At 27.4% G+C, this 17,252-nt stretch overlaps 4 protein-coding genes across 10 annotated transcripts in view; 2 read left to right on the top strand and 2 right to left on the bottom strand.

The window, feature by feature from the left end:
- The first annotated feature begins 234 nt into the window (after window positions 1–234).
- LOC119686007 (NSFL1 cofactor p47-like) lies at window positions 235–2,135 on the top strand. Its single transcript, XM_038100454.1, has 6 exons — window positions 235–397; window positions 453–613; window positions 812–1,219; window positions 1,275–1,403; window positions 1,472–1,687; window positions 1,765–2,135. Exons 1-6 carry the CDS (start codon window positions 296–298, stop codon window positions 1,895–1,897), a joined length of 1,149 nt encoding a protein of 382 aa, XP_037956382.1. The 5' UTR covers window positions 235–295; the 3' UTR covers window positions 1,898–2,135.
- Window positions 2,136–2,687: 552 nt separating this feature from the next.
- Window positions 2,688–4,079, bottom strand: LOC119681186. The gene has a single exon (XM_038094299.1). The coding sequence runs from the start codon at window positions 4,049–4,051 to the stop codon at window positions 2,774–2,776; it is 1,278 nt and encodes a 425-aa protein (XP_037950227.1). The 5' UTR covers window positions 4,052–4,079; the 3' UTR covers window positions 2,688–2,773.
- A 922-nt stretch (window positions 4,080–5,001) lies between these two features.
- Window positions 5,002–7,807, top strand: LOC119683973 (mediator of RNA polymerase II transcription subunit 16-like). Its single transcript, XM_038097875.1, has one exon. It carries the CDS (start codon window positions 5,053–5,055, stop codon window positions 7,396–7,398), a length of 2,346 nt encoding a protein of 781 aa, XP_037953803.1. The 5' UTR covers window positions 5,002–5,052; the 3' UTR covers window positions 7,399–7,807.
- A 1,935-nt stretch (window positions 7,808–9,742) lies between these two features.
- LOC119683976 (aldehyde dehydrogenase family 3 member B1) overlaps window positions 9,743–17,252 on the bottom strand; it is a 33,010-nt gene continuing 25,500 nt past the window's right edge. For 4 of the 7 annotated variants that reach the window (XM_038097878.1, XM_038097877.1, XM_038097884.1 and 1 more), the window contains 8 exons: window positions 16,990–17,211; window positions 15,460–15,623; window positions 15,162–15,392; window positions 14,902–15,102; window positions 12,301–12,416; window positions 10,473–10,608; window positions 10,252–10,402; window positions 10,000–10,150 (listed from right to left, as the gene is read on the bottom strand). In XM_038097878.1, the coding sequence (XP_037953806.1) occupies window positions 10,124–10,150; window positions 10,252–10,402; window positions 10,473–10,608; window positions 12,301–12,416; window positions 14,902–15,102; window positions 15,162–15,392; window positions 15,460–15,623; window positions 16,990–17,211 (1,248 nt within the window). In that variant the 3' untranslated portion in view covers window positions 10,000–10,123. Of the gene's footprint in view, window positions 9,761–9,999; window positions 10,151–10,251; window positions 10,403–10,472; window positions 10,609–11,770; window positions 11,887–12,300; window positions 12,417–13,763; window positions 13,880–14,901; window positions 15,103–15,161; window positions 15,393–15,459; window positions 15,624–16,989; window positions 17,212–17,252 lie in introns of those variants that run through there. The other 3 variants (XM_038097882.1, XM_038097881.1, XM_038097879.1) reach the window with 3 other exon arrangements.

Here is a 17,252-nt window from a genome sequence, read left to right on the forward strand (position 1 = left end):
AACGTTTTAATATATAACATAATATATTTTTAATAATGAAATACTAATTTCAGCTTAGTTATAGTATAGTTGGTAAATATAATAATTTAACATATAGTAAAATATATGGATTCTTACTGGTAGATAAAATTTCAGAGATAATCATTTTTTATCTATTTCTTTCCACTTTGAATAATCGATATTTTTTATTGAGTTGGCAGCATTAAGTGAAGTTTGTTATGTTTAATTTTGTAGAATCATCTTTGGTGTAGAAGAAAAATTTTGCTGTGCTAAAGATTTCTATAAAGTTGCAAAAATGTCTGAGCAAGAAGACTTAATAGCCCAGTTTATGGAAATAACTGGAGAAGAAGATAATGCAGCACGTTTTTATTTAGCAGCAAGTAATTGGTCCCTTGAGGTGAGTTTTTTACCGGCGTTTTAGAGAGCATGTAAATTTCTTTTTATATTTATAGGATGCCTTGCAAACATTTTTGGCTGGTGACACTGAAAATGCTGATGTAGCAAATCCTAATGCTGTAAGAGGTGATTTTGCAGAAGCACACTCATCTACATCAGGTTCACCAACAGGTACTGCTTCCGAAGATAAATTCAAGGGAGTGCCGAAAAAGCAAAAGTATGTATATCGTAAATATGTGCTACTTATTTTTATAAAACTTAAAAACATATATGTTAATATATACTTTTGGATATGCAATAAAGTATTTAACTTAAATTGTGAAATAATCGCAAAATCTAAATCTACTAAAATGTCATATATACATAAATATATAAGTTATATTTTAAATCAGCAAATGTTTTTACTGATCTATAGATTTGCGACACTCACTGATATGACAAAACGTCCTTCAAATGAGGAAGAAGGTCAGGCATTCTATGCCGGTGGTTCTGAACGCTCCGGACAACAAGTATTAGGTCCACCAAAACGTAAAAACTTTCGTGAACAGCTCACCGATATGTTTCGTATGGCACATGAGCAAAACTTAGCCGAACCGAGTCCAGGTCCTTCTTCATCCCAACCAAATTGGGGTCAAGGTGTGCGTTTAGGTATGACAGAAAATGATCATACTGTCGTTACAGCTTTAAATAAGAATAAAGATGGAGATAAACAGCCTGCAGTTGTGTTAAAATTATGGAGTCAAGGATTTTCGGTAAATGACGGAGAACTGCGACTTTATGATGATCCAGAGAATAAAGAATTCTTAGAAACTGTTATGCAAGGGTAAATAAAAAGGCAAAATATAAACAATGATTATAATCAAAAATATTTTTTAAAGTGAAATTCCTCAAGAGTTACTTCAAATGGGGCGCATGGTAAATGTTGACGTGGAGGATCATAGACATGAAGACTATAAGAAAACTGCTGCCGTTCAAACATTTAAAGGTTCTGGACATACACTTGGAAGGTGAATTTGATTAAATTACAAAAATTGGTTATAACTGTATACTCATTTATTTTTATATACTTTCTTAGTCCCGTTCCTAACATTGAAGGCGCAGAGAGTAGTCCATCAGTTGCTGGTAATCCAAAGAATCATAGCAGTGATGAAAAAGCGGCAAAAGACAAATTGAAGGTCAATACTACAGCACCAGTTACAACATTGCAGATTCGTTTAGCGGATGGTACACGTTTAGCTGCACAATTTAATTTGACCCACACTGTGGCAGATATACATCAATATATACAAAAGTGTGTACACATTTTTATATATTATGAACTGTTATTTTATTTTTATATATTGATTTTTTTGTTTTTCTTTTTTTTAGTGCTAGACCAGAGTACGTTAATCGTAACTTTGTTTTGATATCATCTTTTCCAACACGTGAACTATCTGATAACACCATTTCAATTGATGTAGCAGGGCTAAAGAATGCTTCAATTATGCAGCGTCTTGTTTAAATATTTATTTTTACGTACAATTTCAATTTTTAAAAATATATACATTATTGTAAGAATTAAGTTGTTAAATAAAACATACTTTTTATATTATAAAATAAGTGTAATTGGTGTAATTCTAACGTGTACTTATATGTAATTAATAAATAATGTCAGTTCGTCAATATAGACTTTATTTTTCAATGAATATTGAAAAACTAAATTAAAAGAATGATTAATAAAATTTTGAAGAAGTATATAATATAGTTTGTATTTTGTTCATTTTAAAAATAATTGCATTTGAACTTAAATATGGTTTGAAGTATAATACATGATATTAAGATGCTACGCACTTTTGTTTTGAATATACCATCGCTTTTAGTCAAAATGATTTAAGCAATGTTCTTGCTTTAATAGTATAATTTAAAAAACTATGAATGTGAAGTTCTAAATAATCTTATCTACCTTGAACTTTAATTTAACAAACTTTTTTTACAAAACGACAATCTTCTTTAAAGGAAAATAAGTATATTTTGCATGTTTACCATGGATCGAATTAACTTATCAAAAAAACACAAAAAATTTAAGTTTTAATAATAAATAATATTCACTTATATTCAGATTTAGTGAACAAATGTATTTATATTTATTATTTAGATTTGAGTATTATTTTTATATACATTTCGTCTTTTCCTAATACATTTCTATTAAAGTTAATATAAATAATATTAAATTTTATTATAAATATATTACAATTTAATACAAGTAAAAACACAATAAGAATTAAGAACATATTAATCTATCAGTTCATGAAGGACTTAATATAGTTAAATTTTTATTTTATAAAAAAATTTAAATTTGGCATATCAAAGGCAAATAGTGAAAGGTTTATAATTAGATCTAATATCCTTTTAACATAATGCGCATTTTTTCTGTAAATGTATTTATATTTTGCATGAAATCCTCACGTACGGAATTCCGCCAGTCATGCAGACCATCCTTGCCCACATTCGTGCATACGATATAATGATGCAAAAGTGCTGTTGATACTGGCAAAGACACGCTACGAGTTGATTCAAAGGACACTTGTTGCACAGAATTTCTGTATAAGTAGATTTTATTGGGTGTATGCACTTCAGGATCATATAGTTTATTTTCTACGAGCACTTTGTTTTTATCACCGATACAAACTGCAAACGTTGGTAACTCAAATCGGGTGATTTCATTTTCATAATGATGCATTGAACGAAAAACTGAATTGTCTCCAAGTTTTGTGTTAGGGAAAAAAAATTCGTTAATATTTAGTATAAGCGTGTGCTGGGACAATTGATAATTTCTTAGAAGACAATCCGCTTCCACTATTTCACGTGTACTAGCAGAAGCATTATTTAGAGAGAATGGAAAATTATACGGTACAAGATATAAACGGATACCATAACTTTGCAACGTTGAAATAATACTCGCACTTAATTCGTCACTATTATAGACAATGAATGCCGGCGCAGAGAGTGCTATATGATGATGCAAGAAAAATTGTAATAAATTTGCTGTATTTTTTGAAAAATACGTTGTCATATCATAATTGATAAGATTTACACAAATCGCAGACTGCTGCAATGTGGTCACTTCATTTGCAGACTTCTTCAAATGCCGTAACCTTAATTTGTAATTAGTTTTTATATTTGTGTTTATATCGGTAAATGCGATTCTTTGTGGTATGCCAAAATCGCGACTAAAACGACAATAGAATTTGTAGTTTATAAAATTAACATTTTCTCTCTCAACTCCGTGACGTTGAAAATGAAATTTTCCTAATATATTACGTGCACCTTCATCGTATTCGGCCTCACAACGAAAATTAACTATTGCGTCACGTTTTCCAGTAACAATAGCAATTGCTTCTCCACCAGGCGTAAGTTCATTTTTATTCCAATATGCACTGTATGCATAAAAGTTGTTGCCAATCACTTGCCATAATGGTAATGGTTTATTAAATGTATTATCATTTGTTAAATTCACTAGTTTTTGTTCTCTCAATTCAATTTCATCGTTTCTGCCAAAAAAGTTAACAACTTGTAGTACGTATTTTAAACGATTATTTTCGTTTCTATATACAACAAGTATAATTATACTAATTATAGATATCAACAATAACAAAAGTTGCTGGTATTTACGCATCTCTAACAACAAAAAAAGCCGACAAATGTTTATAATTACATGCGTTTGGCACAATAAAAACTATTTTGATATTTGTTTTCTTCAATGGGTAATAAAACTGCATTATGAACAGGGTCGTTATTTACAGCTGTTTACTTCTACATTAAAAAAAAGAAGAGTTAAGACTTAAATTTATTAAAATTGAATTAAATAAAAGCAAACTATATAAGGTCTGTTCCAGTTACTTATAGTAAAACTCGAGTAATATTTAAGTAAAGTAACATCTGAGAGCGCAACACAAATAATATGCCAAATTACTCTCATGGAACAGCTTTGCGTAAAATCTGGTAAGAACACCAGAGCCAGAGTGCAAATAAACGATACAATGATTCACATATTACACAAATTATAAAAAATGATTTTTATTTTACATGTTATAAGTCTGTTCCACGAGCTACTCGTAGTAAGTTTGAGTAACACTGTGTATACACAAGTGCGTACATTAAGCAAATTTTCGAGTAAATGAGAGCATTTAAGAGAGCGTAACATACCTGTCGAAATTTGAAAATGCTTCACAGACTTTACTCGTACATTTTATTTCAAGTAAAATTTGTTTGATGTGTGAATCAACTGTTTTGGTTTGAGTTTAAATTTTTGTATTATTTATTTGGGTGTAATTGGTGTTCTCACCAGAGTTTACACAAAGATGTTCCATGAAAATCTGTGTAAAGAGCGTAATTTGGCACTTTATTTGTATTACGCTTTCAGTTTGTACTTTACTTGTATTTTACTTGAGTTTTACTACTCGAGGAATAGACCTATTATTACATAAAAATTTTAGAATATACGTATTCTATGTTATCAATTACTTTGAAAAATTTTTTTGGGCTATGGCGGCATCCTCTCTAGTGTCTTTCGTAATGTCATAGCCGCTGTACATATTTTTTTGCAAAATGAATACTCGCGTACATACCTAGGTATCAGTATTGTTTTGCTTTTCAGTTTGGCAGGTTCGTGATAAAATGAGCGTCTTATTCAAAGTACAAAACAATAAATTTAAAGATGGAAATTTGTTTAATAAAAGAGTAATATGTAAAACATCATCAAAAAATATTGTGGCTTTTTGCATTTCGCAAGATGCTCCATATTTCGGTACCAGCAATTATGTATTCGTGTGCGATATTATTTCACCGTGGCATTTCTTTAAAGTGACTTGCTCAAAATCCGAAGTAAACATTTTGGAATGGAATGCTACCGGTGAATTACTTGTTATTGGTTATCGAAGTGGTGAAATTGAAATATGGTCCCCACATAACCAAGTGCTCAATTCCTGGAGTCTCGTATATAAGGCTTTGCTGTCGAATGAAGAAATTTTAGATTGTAAGTTTTTTCACAATGGAAAGGCTACGTATTTTAATACATTAAAACGGGATATGCCAATTTATACTGACAAATTTGAACGCAGTGACTATCGTCCGAGCTTAACTCAATTTGGCAGTTCGTTCCATGAAGGTTGTCTAATATTAACATCTTCGGGACTACTTGGTGCATTTATCATACCAAAACTCAACCATTATGGAGAAAACGCTGTCAGTCAACCAACTCTCGAATTGAATGTAACAACGCAAAGTATCGGCTTATCACGGAAATTTATAGCTACTAGTAGTATATCTCACTGTTCCAGTGGGTACTTTAATATCGCTATTAGCTATGGTGCCAAAGAACATCTACTCCATTGCTTTAAAGTAAGCCTGGCGGTGAAAAGTGATGACAGTATAAACATAAAGTGTGAGTCTTATTTAAATTTATTTTATTTAACAACTGAACCGAAGAGTATAAATCATGTACGTTGGGCGAAAATAAACAACGATGATATCATATGGCTTGCTTACAGTAGTGCAGAAGGCAAACATATATTGGAACAGTGGAATCTGAATAAAAAACCTCAAAGTGTACACAGAGTCTTACAAAAGAATAAAGGTGATTTTATATGTACGGAAGCTTGGGAAAGTGTTTCCAAGGTATTTTTTGCTGCTGAGATTAGCGACGTGTGTATATCAAAATTATTATGCGATTTTGTGCGATTATACATAGTTTTAAAAGATAACACTGTACAGATTTTAGAACCTGGTTTAAAAAAGATTTCTGCCATTGGTTCCGAACGCTTAAATGATGATCGACAAGTCGGAGGAAAATTTGTAGTTGGAGATGTAACTTGGCTAAATCAAATTTTAATTGTTTTTGATAATTATGGAAATTTGTATGCTCTACAGATACCTAATACACATCATGATAAAAACTTTATGCATAATACATTGTCACTGCAATTATCTCTACTGGAGTACAGCATAACGACGGGTATAGATGCAAGTGATGTGCTCATGTTAAATTTGCTCAATTTGGATATATTAATTGAAAAATTAACAGAAAACTTTGCAAGACAATCTGCATTTACAAGACATTTTTACTACTCAAACTTTTTATCATTGAAGAGTAATATGTGCAGAATACAATCAAAGCAACAAGATTTTGATAATCTCATTATGTTGCATGCTATTTCTATTACGTTCAAAAGTCTATTAAGACCTTCTGATTTGAGTTGTCATGACAAAGGTCCAGCGGATAATTTAGCAATTACATTGTCTGAACCATTGGCTGATGTTGATAAAGTACTATTTAATTTAGATGCCAAGGATTTTACAGTCGAGCCATTAACTCTTCAAAGTCTACAACAACTTATACAGTGGGTTACTGATTTAGCACTTACTATACTTAAAAAACTACCAGAAGAAGTAATTAAATCAAAAACGAAAAAACAAGGCTATGATATTAGCAGAGATATTGTTGCCATTAGTAGTATAAGGGAACTATTGGTAATGATACGTATATGGGGCTTATTAAACTCACAGTGTTTACCGATTTATACAAAATCTGTGGAAAATACTGATGTACTTTCACTTTTATTCAGACTTCTAACACGCTTAGCACAAAATACTTCTGATCCAGATGAAATGCTTATCGATGAATGTAGTACTCTTTCAACACAAATTCTTATACCATCAAAAAACTTTCATCCATCCACAACACTACTTAACACACATATATTAATGATGAAACCATTATTATTTTCTACTGATAAAGAGCCAGTTGGTTTACAAGATGTATATTATGATGAAGTGGTTTTTCAAAACGGTATAAAGGATGGAATTTATAACATAAATTTGGGTTGCATTAAGACTCCTGTTAAGAAATGTAACCGATGTGGATGTGTAAATAGCATGGTAAAAATTGGAAAAACCTCAGCATTGAAGAGTTGGTGTAATCGTTGGATATACTGCCATTGCGGTGGAAATTGGAAATTAGCTTAAATTAAGTTAGCTTATATAAAATAATTTTAATTTTTAACAAAAGCATATTTTTTAGTTTTAAATGTTTAGTTTTTAACAATATATTGTTTATGGCAATAGTACATATAATTGTAACATAGAAATGAAAAGGAAAATGCTAAATTTCATGCAGTTTTAAAAGTTGATAACATAGTTCTCAATCTTTAAATAACTTAAGCCAGTCAATCTATTTATTATAAAATTTTTGAATGGACGGATTGTGTAATATGGATAAAAACAACTAGTTTCAATTTTCCATTCGCCCACAAAATCACTTTATTCTTTTTTATCTCATCCAATCCAATTACTTTTGTGCCTTCTTTTTATACACATTAAATTTAGCATTTTCCTGTAATTATCGACAACTTACCTAATAAAAGTATATATATTAAAACAAAAATAAATATTTTTAAAGTTTAGTAAAATAGAAAAAATTGTAAACTAAAACTTAAATGCTTTTATAAGAAATAATTTGCTTGGCTACGGGTTATACTAAAAACTCATACAGAAAAAAAATATTTATGTAATAATATAGTAGATAAATTATTTAAAATTAAGTAAGACGGTATAACTAAACAATTTTTAATAAATATAAATATTATTTAAGCATTTTGTTTTATTTTTCAATTAATATTGATTGTAAAGAACTTTACACTTCCAAAATCTAAAAAAGTAAGGATAAATGAACATACTGCATGCTATATCAGGCGGATAGTTAAGAGAGCAATATTGAATTAAAACTCGTAAAACTGTTTAAATATACTTAGTATTTATACAAGTTAGGTTAGGTTATAACGGTGATCCTAATGATTTACTTAGGCGTTACTTACTTAGATCTTCAAAAATAAAGCTCTTATCATCATTTCCATAATAGCGACAGAAATGATTTTGATGAAAAATTCAATCTTCAAGCATGGTACCCTAATCGGCAAGTAGTTATCTAATATTAATTAATTTTCCACTGGCTTATAGTAACCAGCTTTTATTTTAATTTATGTAAGGAAATGGGTTTCAGGAGCAATCATCATTAGTTAGAATAGTTTTAAGCCATCTGAGTTTTGTTTGGCAGCATAATAAGCCAGATATAGATGAATTTAAAAGATAACTTAAATTCAGTGGCGTATTCAAGGGATGAGATAAAGTGGTACATCTTTATTATTGCTAGGATACAGAAATTTATTGATTTGAACAAACGCTATTAAAAAGAATTTTTTTTGGTATATAGTTCCTTTAGAAATTCTAGCTACGCCAGAATAGAGCTGCTAATTTCGATAAATATTTATCGTCTATTTTAAAATTTCTATAAAATATCAAGCATATAACTCAAACATTGAAAGTAGAAACATTGCAGTAGAAAAGAGTACATAGTGGTGTAGTATAAAAATAATTAAAAAATAACTATTATTTATATATGTATATTTCTTTGTATAATCATCAATTTGAATCATCAATGAATTTGTGATAAAACCTATGTTGTGTTCTTTACTGTAAGAGCTTGTTTGATTGTCTAAAACTCATTTAATTTGAAATATACATAATAAACTATCTATCATAGGCATAACTAAGAGTGTATGTGGGCAAAGATTCCCTCTAAAAGTGTGATCATAGTAACATTTCATAACGAAAAGAAGTGCCAGGCAGAATGGTCCCTTCTAAGTATAACGGATCAATAGCAAATGTATTGAGAATATGTATGTTCATGCAATTATGTGGCAATAACAGACAAATTTAATAGAATAATTGTTAAGTTATTTATTATTTTAGTAGAATGTCATATTCTTCTGTTGTTGTTGTAACCCGCAGGTATCTGTTTGTGTAGTCCCTTTTGGATGTGGCGAACGGCACTTGGTCTTCAAGGTCGACAAGTGCCACTGTTCTTTCTATTCTTTTCTGATTTTTCTTTAGAGGAAATTCTTCCTCTAAAATTTATTCTTTTTGCTCTTCTGATTTTATGTATTGGAGAGTTGCGTCTGTTTTCTATCTATAACATATCTTGGTTACGTTGATGATATACATATAAAATGATTTATTATAAAATAAGTTAATTATTGAAAAAATTTATTAAATATCATATTTAATTATTTTATATTACTTAGCGAAATTTTATCTACTTTTATGCTTGAATGTTTCATAGCATTTATAGTCTGCTTGGAATAATAATATTTACTTTATATTTATTTTTAATAAATAAAACACATTTCAATAACACATCACACAATTTTATTTGGTTTAATATAAAAAAATTAACATAAAATAACAATAATATACAACAATACAATAAAAAAAATATATTTTTTTGTTTTTAAATAAGATCAATTTGTTTTTATGATTAGTTATTATCACGCTGAAAAAAAAAATCAAAATTGAACTATTAAAAAAGTATAAATAAAACATGAAGATATTTTTAATATGATATATATGATAACACTTATTTATTTATTATTATTGCTATTTTCAGCATTTTTAATTATATAATTTTTATATTCACAAACATATTGCTTTGAGGCTTACATATAGATTAATAATAATTTTTTTTTTTAATAATAACAAAAACAAAATTAATATAATATGTAAATGTGTTTAAATATCCATATGCAAAGTGTAAAAAATATGAAACCAATCCTTTTACCAATATAATATATTCATTACTTGTATTGGATGCAAATGCGTTTGACTAATCCGGCTCCCAATAAATTTTATGATTTTGCTAATACGTGCGTGAAAAAATTTTACCCTTTATAAAAAAAATAATTTATGTGATTTTCCAAGAAGGCACGGTGTATGAAATAAAAACTTACACTATTGATTTCATAATAAATACAAAAATATATTTACCTGTAAGTAGTGATTTAATAAGAATGCAAATCCAATACCTAAACCGAATGTTATGATATATGATAAATATAAATTTGGGAATGGACGACGTTTACGTAGCAGAAATCCAAGCAGTGATGCTTTACGATCTGAATAGGGAGGATAACGTCCACTGTAAAAAAATAATTTAAAAAAAATATTAATATGTAAGAGAAAAATTTTAAAAATAAAAAATAACTTACGAAGCAAGCAATTCTCCTAAAGGTTTCAAATCCTTTCCAAGGCAAGATTTTTTATGTGTGAACGTATCAAATCCATATTTTCCATGATAACGTCCCATACCACTAAAACCAACTCCACCGAATGGTAAAGTATCAACTATATTTATTATAATAATTAATAAAAAAATATGATATTAATTAAAATTGGTATATTTTTATTTATAATTGCTATTAGTAGCAATACTACTGTATTATTAATGTGTTAATTTATTATTATATTTTAATTAGTTGAAAAAATTAAATACTTTTAAGCTTTATATTGTAACTAACTTATTAATAAGCATGGAATTTTGAAAATTAGTTTTGTTTGGAAATTTTTTGCTTTATAGAAAGTAGTAAGTAGCAAATTAGTATTATTAAAGCATTATGTTCAACTAAAAGTTAATATAAACAGTACTTATAATTATTATTATTTATAAAATAGTAAATAGTACTTTCATTTACTATAGCAAAAACTACATAATAATACCCATTAACCCACATAAAAGAAAAATATATAAATTAAGCTTAATCAAATAAAAAAAACTACGATAGCAATTATTATACTAAGCATAAATTTTTGAATTTTTCAAATTTAATTTTATTTTTAATAAAATAAAAAAATGTATTAGTCATGAAAATGTTTGTTTTTCTTTTAATTTGTTCCAATTTAAATATTTTTTTTGTTCATTATTGCAACACAAAATGTTAGCAGATTTAAGTGGAACAGTAGGATATAGTGGCAACCTAACCTAAATATTATTGGAGGAAAAGCAGTAAATTTATATGGTTAAATACTCTAAGTTTGGAAGTTATAAACGAACCGTGAGCATCGATAACAGCAGCTTTGTAAGCTTGATAAGGCGTTGAATTAAGGCGATAAAGAAACTAGGTTAAATTTTTAAAAAATTTTTAACTATTTTAGTTCTTTAAAAACCAATCAAAATCTTTTCGTGATTTATTTCTAGAAAAAAATAATCATATAAAACTCTTGTCGAAATTTTCAATTTTTACCCGAAAAATTTTGAGATTTAACTTTATTATTCCTACTTTACTTAATCCGATAGATGTTCTCTTAATAGCTTATATGATACAATTTTTTTTTTTAAGTTTATAATTACGTTTGTCAATATTTTAATTTACTTATTGTTGAATCCATATTTTTAAATATATTGTATCACTAGCATATACGAAAAAGAATTATATATATATAACTACAATAATAAATATGTTGTCATATTAACAAAGACATTTTGAAAAATTTATATGCGTATATATACCTCCATAATGGGCTAGAAGATCATTTGAACAAACCCCACCACTGGAAGTGTTCTTCTTAAACAATTTAATTGTTTTTTTCGATTTACTCATTACATACAACGCCAAAGGTTTCTCCCTGTTTAATGTTGTATAAAATTAATAAATTAAAATTAATTTGAATTTTTACATGAGTCGTTAATTAGAAAAGTGTACATATTCGTATAGTATGTATAGAGATGAATATTAAATAAAAATTGAAGGAACAACGTTGAATGCAGTATGTAAATTAAGCATTTATAATCCAATTTAAATATAACAATTTAATTAACCTTAGAAAATTTTGAATTTTGTACTTAACGAAAGCAATGCGTGCACTTGAATTGCGTTGCATATATATTTTTCTAAAAATAAAAGACCTCTAAAGAAATACATAAAATTATTGAATAAAATAAATCTAAACTATATCATTAACTTATTTAAAAGTATGTATTTAGTATTAAAGAAAATTAATATGCATCCCATAAATAAATAAATTGTTACAAAAATCTACCTCCGCAATGCATTATTGTCTCGTTGCTGCTAAATCCTCCACTGGTTGTGTTCTTCATAAACTCTTTGATCGTTGAATTGGTTTTCGAAAATACGTAGACCACTAAAGGTTTATCCCTGGTTTATAAAAAATTACAACTTATCTTTTTAGTTAAAAATTACATAAATTATCATTTAGTTTGGTGCAAATGTGACCAAATTTAAGCAAAAACTTTACATTCTTACAATATATTATTACAGTAAATCAAAAGTATATATAAAAATGTCATTTAAATTTAATTAGTACAGAGAATGGATGTTATGAAGAATTTTGAATTTTTAAAATCTGAAGCTTCTCTGGAGAGAAGATAGGATCGACACATACAGTTTCTGTCATAAATTATTTAATATTAAAACTATCTTTCAGTTTTCCCTCAAGATGACTATCGAAGATAGTCGAAATAATGGAAAAATATTTAAAAAAAAAATATTCACTGTTTTTAAATATAAATAATAAATTATAATTTTTTTATTTCTATTTAAATTTATTACTAAAACTACCTGTAAATGTTCGATATTTAAGTATTTATATATAATAAACGGGGTACTGGTTACTAGCGGAATGGAGTACTATGCGATTATGGCTGCATAGTAAAGACATATACTAATATGTAGCTTTCTTGGACTAAAAACATCTACAGTTCTGTTACATAGCATGTTATTTAAAATATCGTAGCAATAATTATTTTCGGTAGGCTTTTCACATTTGTGTGATATAGATAAACGCGCTTTAAAACTTTCGTTGGTTTCCACTGGGTTTTCTTGTTAGGGTCTAGGATCTACTAAATCAGTGACATCTCCTACAAAACTACCCGGGTTAATTTTACCTAAGTATGTAAGAGTTTCGTAATAATATATATTTGTATACAATCTATTTTCTATGCATATATATTCTTTCGATTTACTGTAAATATATACAAATTTTCTATTTTATATTTTCAAAAAAATTGTTACTAAAGTAATTACCATTTAAATAAGATTATTTAGCAGTTTGTACATGTACTATGAATAAAATATTGTATATATAATAATACGTAAAATTTATAATGAATAAATAAAATCGAAAACTAATAATACAAAATAAGAAAAATGATAATTAAATTTGATTTTTTCTTCCAATATATACTTATATATCATATATCAATTTTGTATGATTTTATTTTCAATACTACACATTGAAAAGGACATCTCTATTAATAATACCAACACCATTAGAATAATTTCATGCATACTGGGTAGGTGACACTTTCAAGATATAACCAAAAATAAATTTGTATTTACAAAAGTGAGAAGAGCATTACAAGTTCTGACTAGAGGATCACCTTCAACCTTTAATTTGTATTATATTTTCTTGTTATAGTTATCCATAGCTGGAGCGTTGTAGATTGGATCAAATATATGCTTACGATTTTATTGACATCTTACCAGCATAATGCATTATTGTATCATTTAGACACATTCCACCGGATTGTGTGCCACGTACGAACAAGTCTTGAACTTCCTTTTCCATCGTGAATATATACGAAACAAGGGGTATCTCTCTAATTTTTCAATATCAACAATTTGTGATATAATGAATGATAAAAATGAAAAGTATTTTAATATGTGTTCTGTGTAAACTTAAACTGTTTTAATAAAATATTTAAATTTCGTAGTTAAATAAAAGTTAATTAGATATATATATAGATTTTTGAACTCTATAGTAAATATATTAGAGTATGTTTAGTATCCGTGTACATATACTATCGAAAAGCTAGAACATTAACTAAAAGGGGGACTATAAATATCTTTTATAATTTACTTTGTTCAGTATAAATAATTGGAGTGGTAAAAGCAAATTTAACGAAAATCAGTTTATGTTGGTATTATTATTATTTAAAGATTATATACTAACAAAAATAAATAAAGTATAAAATCGACTCTAATACTTATATGGCTAACTTTTTTTTATGAATGAAGAATATATATCAATTAACTTATATACTGAACTTGAATTAATAGAGCAAAGAATAAACAAATGTATTCAATATTATGGGATAAATTTGAAAACAAAACAATTTAAATATATTTATTGAGCTAAGTTTTAATTTTACGTTAAAACATTTAAAGAAATATTATATTTCTAATACTATATTTTTCCTTATCCTATTTTTTGATGTATTAAAGTCTTTCTATTAATCGATTAAATTATTATATATATTTTTTTGAAAATGACGATGTTTTTATAGTACCTCAAAGTATTAGATAAATATATCATATACTATTATTAATAATTTTCTAAAAATTATAAATAAACTAAAATAAATAAAAATTCTAAAATGTTATCAAATTTTTTAAATAATAATATCACCCATAAATGCTCAGATAATATCATGTATGTGGTGTTTGATGTTGCTGTAAAAATATAATGTTTTTATTTTCATTATAATGTGACACACAGTGGGACAATTTTCACTTTCATGACGGCAAAAATGTGTTTGTTCCTTTGATATAATGAGTACCACAATACACGTACAAGGAAATAACTCTTACGAATGTATAAACTTATAAAGATTAATTTTACCTGGAATTAATAAATTTAATAGCGTCATATGCATTCTCAACAGTAAATATAGGTAAAATGGGACCAAATATTTCTTCCGTCATAATAGGATCTTCCGGCTTAACATCGATAAGTATTGTGGGTTCAATAAAACGTTCTGAAGCATCGCTATCGCCACCTACAGCTATTTTACCAGATGACTTCATTAAACCAAGCAAACGCCTATAAAATTATTAAATAATAATTTTATTTTTATAATGAAACAATTTTTTTTTACTCACTGAAAGTTATTTTGATTTATAATGCGAGTGAGATCCGGACTTGCTTTAATGTTATCACCATACCACTCCTTTAGAACATCTTTGGCTTCCACAATGAATTTATCTCGTATTTCTTGTGAACATAATATATAGTCAGGTGCAATGCATGTTTGGCCGCAGTTAATTAATTTTCCCCATAAAATACGTTTAACAGCAGTACGTAATTCCACAGATTTATCAACATAACAGGGACTAAAAATATACAAAGAAATTAAGTTTTTGTATAAAATTAGTTATTAGTTGTTTGTATAATACAAACCTTTTACCACCCAATTCCAAAGTGACTGGTGTCAAATATTCATTAGCAGCAGCATGAATTATCTTGCCTACGCGAGTTGAACCAGTGTAAAATATATAATCGAATCTTTGTTTAAGCAGTTCTGAAGTTTCTTTGGGACCACCACATACAACTGGATAACATTCCTTAATTTACATTATGGAAACAGTTAGTTTATTTATTTTTGTTTAAAATGTATTCAAATATAAATTATATTTTAATTGGTTAAATAGTAAATGAATATTGCAAATATAACAAATTTTTTTTTGTAATTTCTTTACGAGACTACCTATTAATAATACAGAAAATAAAAAACTACATAGCTCAGCATCCACCAATGCACTCTTTATAGACTTAATAATAATTAACTAGTAGCTTCTAAGGATCACTTATTTACATTGATTAATTTATATCTTTTCTTTTAATTAATTTATTTATTGAATCTTTCAAAATAGAAATTGAGAAAAATTTTGCGAATCTTAGAAAATTTACATGTATGCTACTGAGCTAGGGTATTCATATTTATTCATATTTATCAATGATTTTCTTTTAAAGCGATTTAGTGCAGTTGTAAAAGATATATGTCGAACATAAGGATTTGGATGCGACTTGAGTCTCTCACGGAATTTAGGTATATATTGACGAATAACTTCTTCAACAGTTGATTGATCTAGACCTTTGTGTAAGTTTTTGTTTTTGACATATCACAGATCGCACATAGCTTGTCGGAGGATTTTATTTTGTGTTCTTTAAATTAATTTATATCTGAAGGAAATTAATTTTATTTGGCCTACCCATCTTTAACTCAAACTGGCAACGTTAATTATAAGTAAAGTTTATTCCATCCATCCAATCTACAATAATTATAATTGGGCAACTTATTTTTGGGTGAACTTAATTCTGTCTATACTACTTTGGTGGAAATCAAATAATTAATTAATTAATTAATTAAATTAACTAATTAATTTTTGAGAGATGTCAATTTCACGTTTCTATATCTCCATATTATAATTCAGAAACTTATTTCTGAGGGAATTCTACTAAAATTTCATATAATTCATAAACATAATTGACAAATTCCATTCTTGCAAAAATCAAAATCTAAATCCTGAGTTCCTTTGTGGACTAATTTTTCATTGAAATCACGTCAGATGAATTTGCAAGTTAAAAATTTATATGTATGTTTTTTTCATACATATAAACAAACGCATGTATCAAAAAAAAAAATATTACAAAAAAAACAATTTACGCAACCGGTTGAACATTTCAATCTTAAAAAAGGAAAAAAATGTGAAAATTGTTAAAAAGAACAGTTTTTTGTCAGAAGAATTAATTTGTGCCCAATCACATAGAATAAGATATGTTTTTAATAAAAAATATGAATAAAAAAGTATATTTCGATTGTAATATTTCTATAAATAAATTGAATGATCAGGCTTAAAACGTTGTTTGTAAGCTTATCTAATTTAAATATTTAACAAAATAAAAAGTAAAAAATTGTTTAATGCTTACATTATCTAAATATTTTGGTAAGGTCTCTTCGACGAATTTCGCGCAATTTGAAGATATTTCACTTGGCTTAATCACAACACAATTACCAGCTGCAATTGCTGATGCCACTGGCACTAACAACAGCTGTAAAGGATAATTCCAAGCACCAATAACTAATACTACTCCGAATGGATCATTATAAATTTCCACATCATCCATAAGATTAACGAAAGATTTCTCAGGCTGTAAATATTTTAAAAATTTATTTGAAAAAGATTTTAAAA

This window comes from Teleopsis dalmanni, chromosome 2 (genome assembly GCF_002237135.1).
Source record: "Teleopsis dalmanni isolate 2A chromosome 2, ASM223713v2, whole genome shotgun sequence".
NCBI classification, from domain to species: domain Eukaryota; kingdom Metazoa; phylum Arthropoda; class Insecta; order Diptera; family Diopsidae; genus Teleopsis; species Teleopsis dalmanni.

Excerpts from the sequence above, each read along its gene's own strand:
- LOC119686007 (XM_038100454.1), top strand. The coding sequence starts at position 296 with ATGTCTGAGCAAGAAGACTTAATAGCCCAGTTTATGGAAATAACTGGA. Across the intron at positions 398-452 it reads CAAGTAATTGGTCCCTTGAG|GATGCCTTGCAAACATTTTT; the intron begins GTGAGTTTTTTA and ends TTATATTTATAG. Across the intron at positions 1,220-1,274 it reads TTAGAAACTGTTATGCAAGG|TGAAATTCCTCAAGAGTTAC; the intron begins GTAAATAAAAAG and ends TATTTTTTAAAG.
- LOC119681186 (XM_038094299.1), bottom strand. The coding sequence starts at position 4,051 with ATGCGTAAATACCAGCAACTTTTGTTATTGTTGATATCTATAATTAGT.
- LOC119683973 (XM_038097875.1), top strand. The coding sequence starts at position 5,053 with ATGAGCGTCTTATTCAAAGTACAAAACAATAAATTTAAAGATGGAAAT.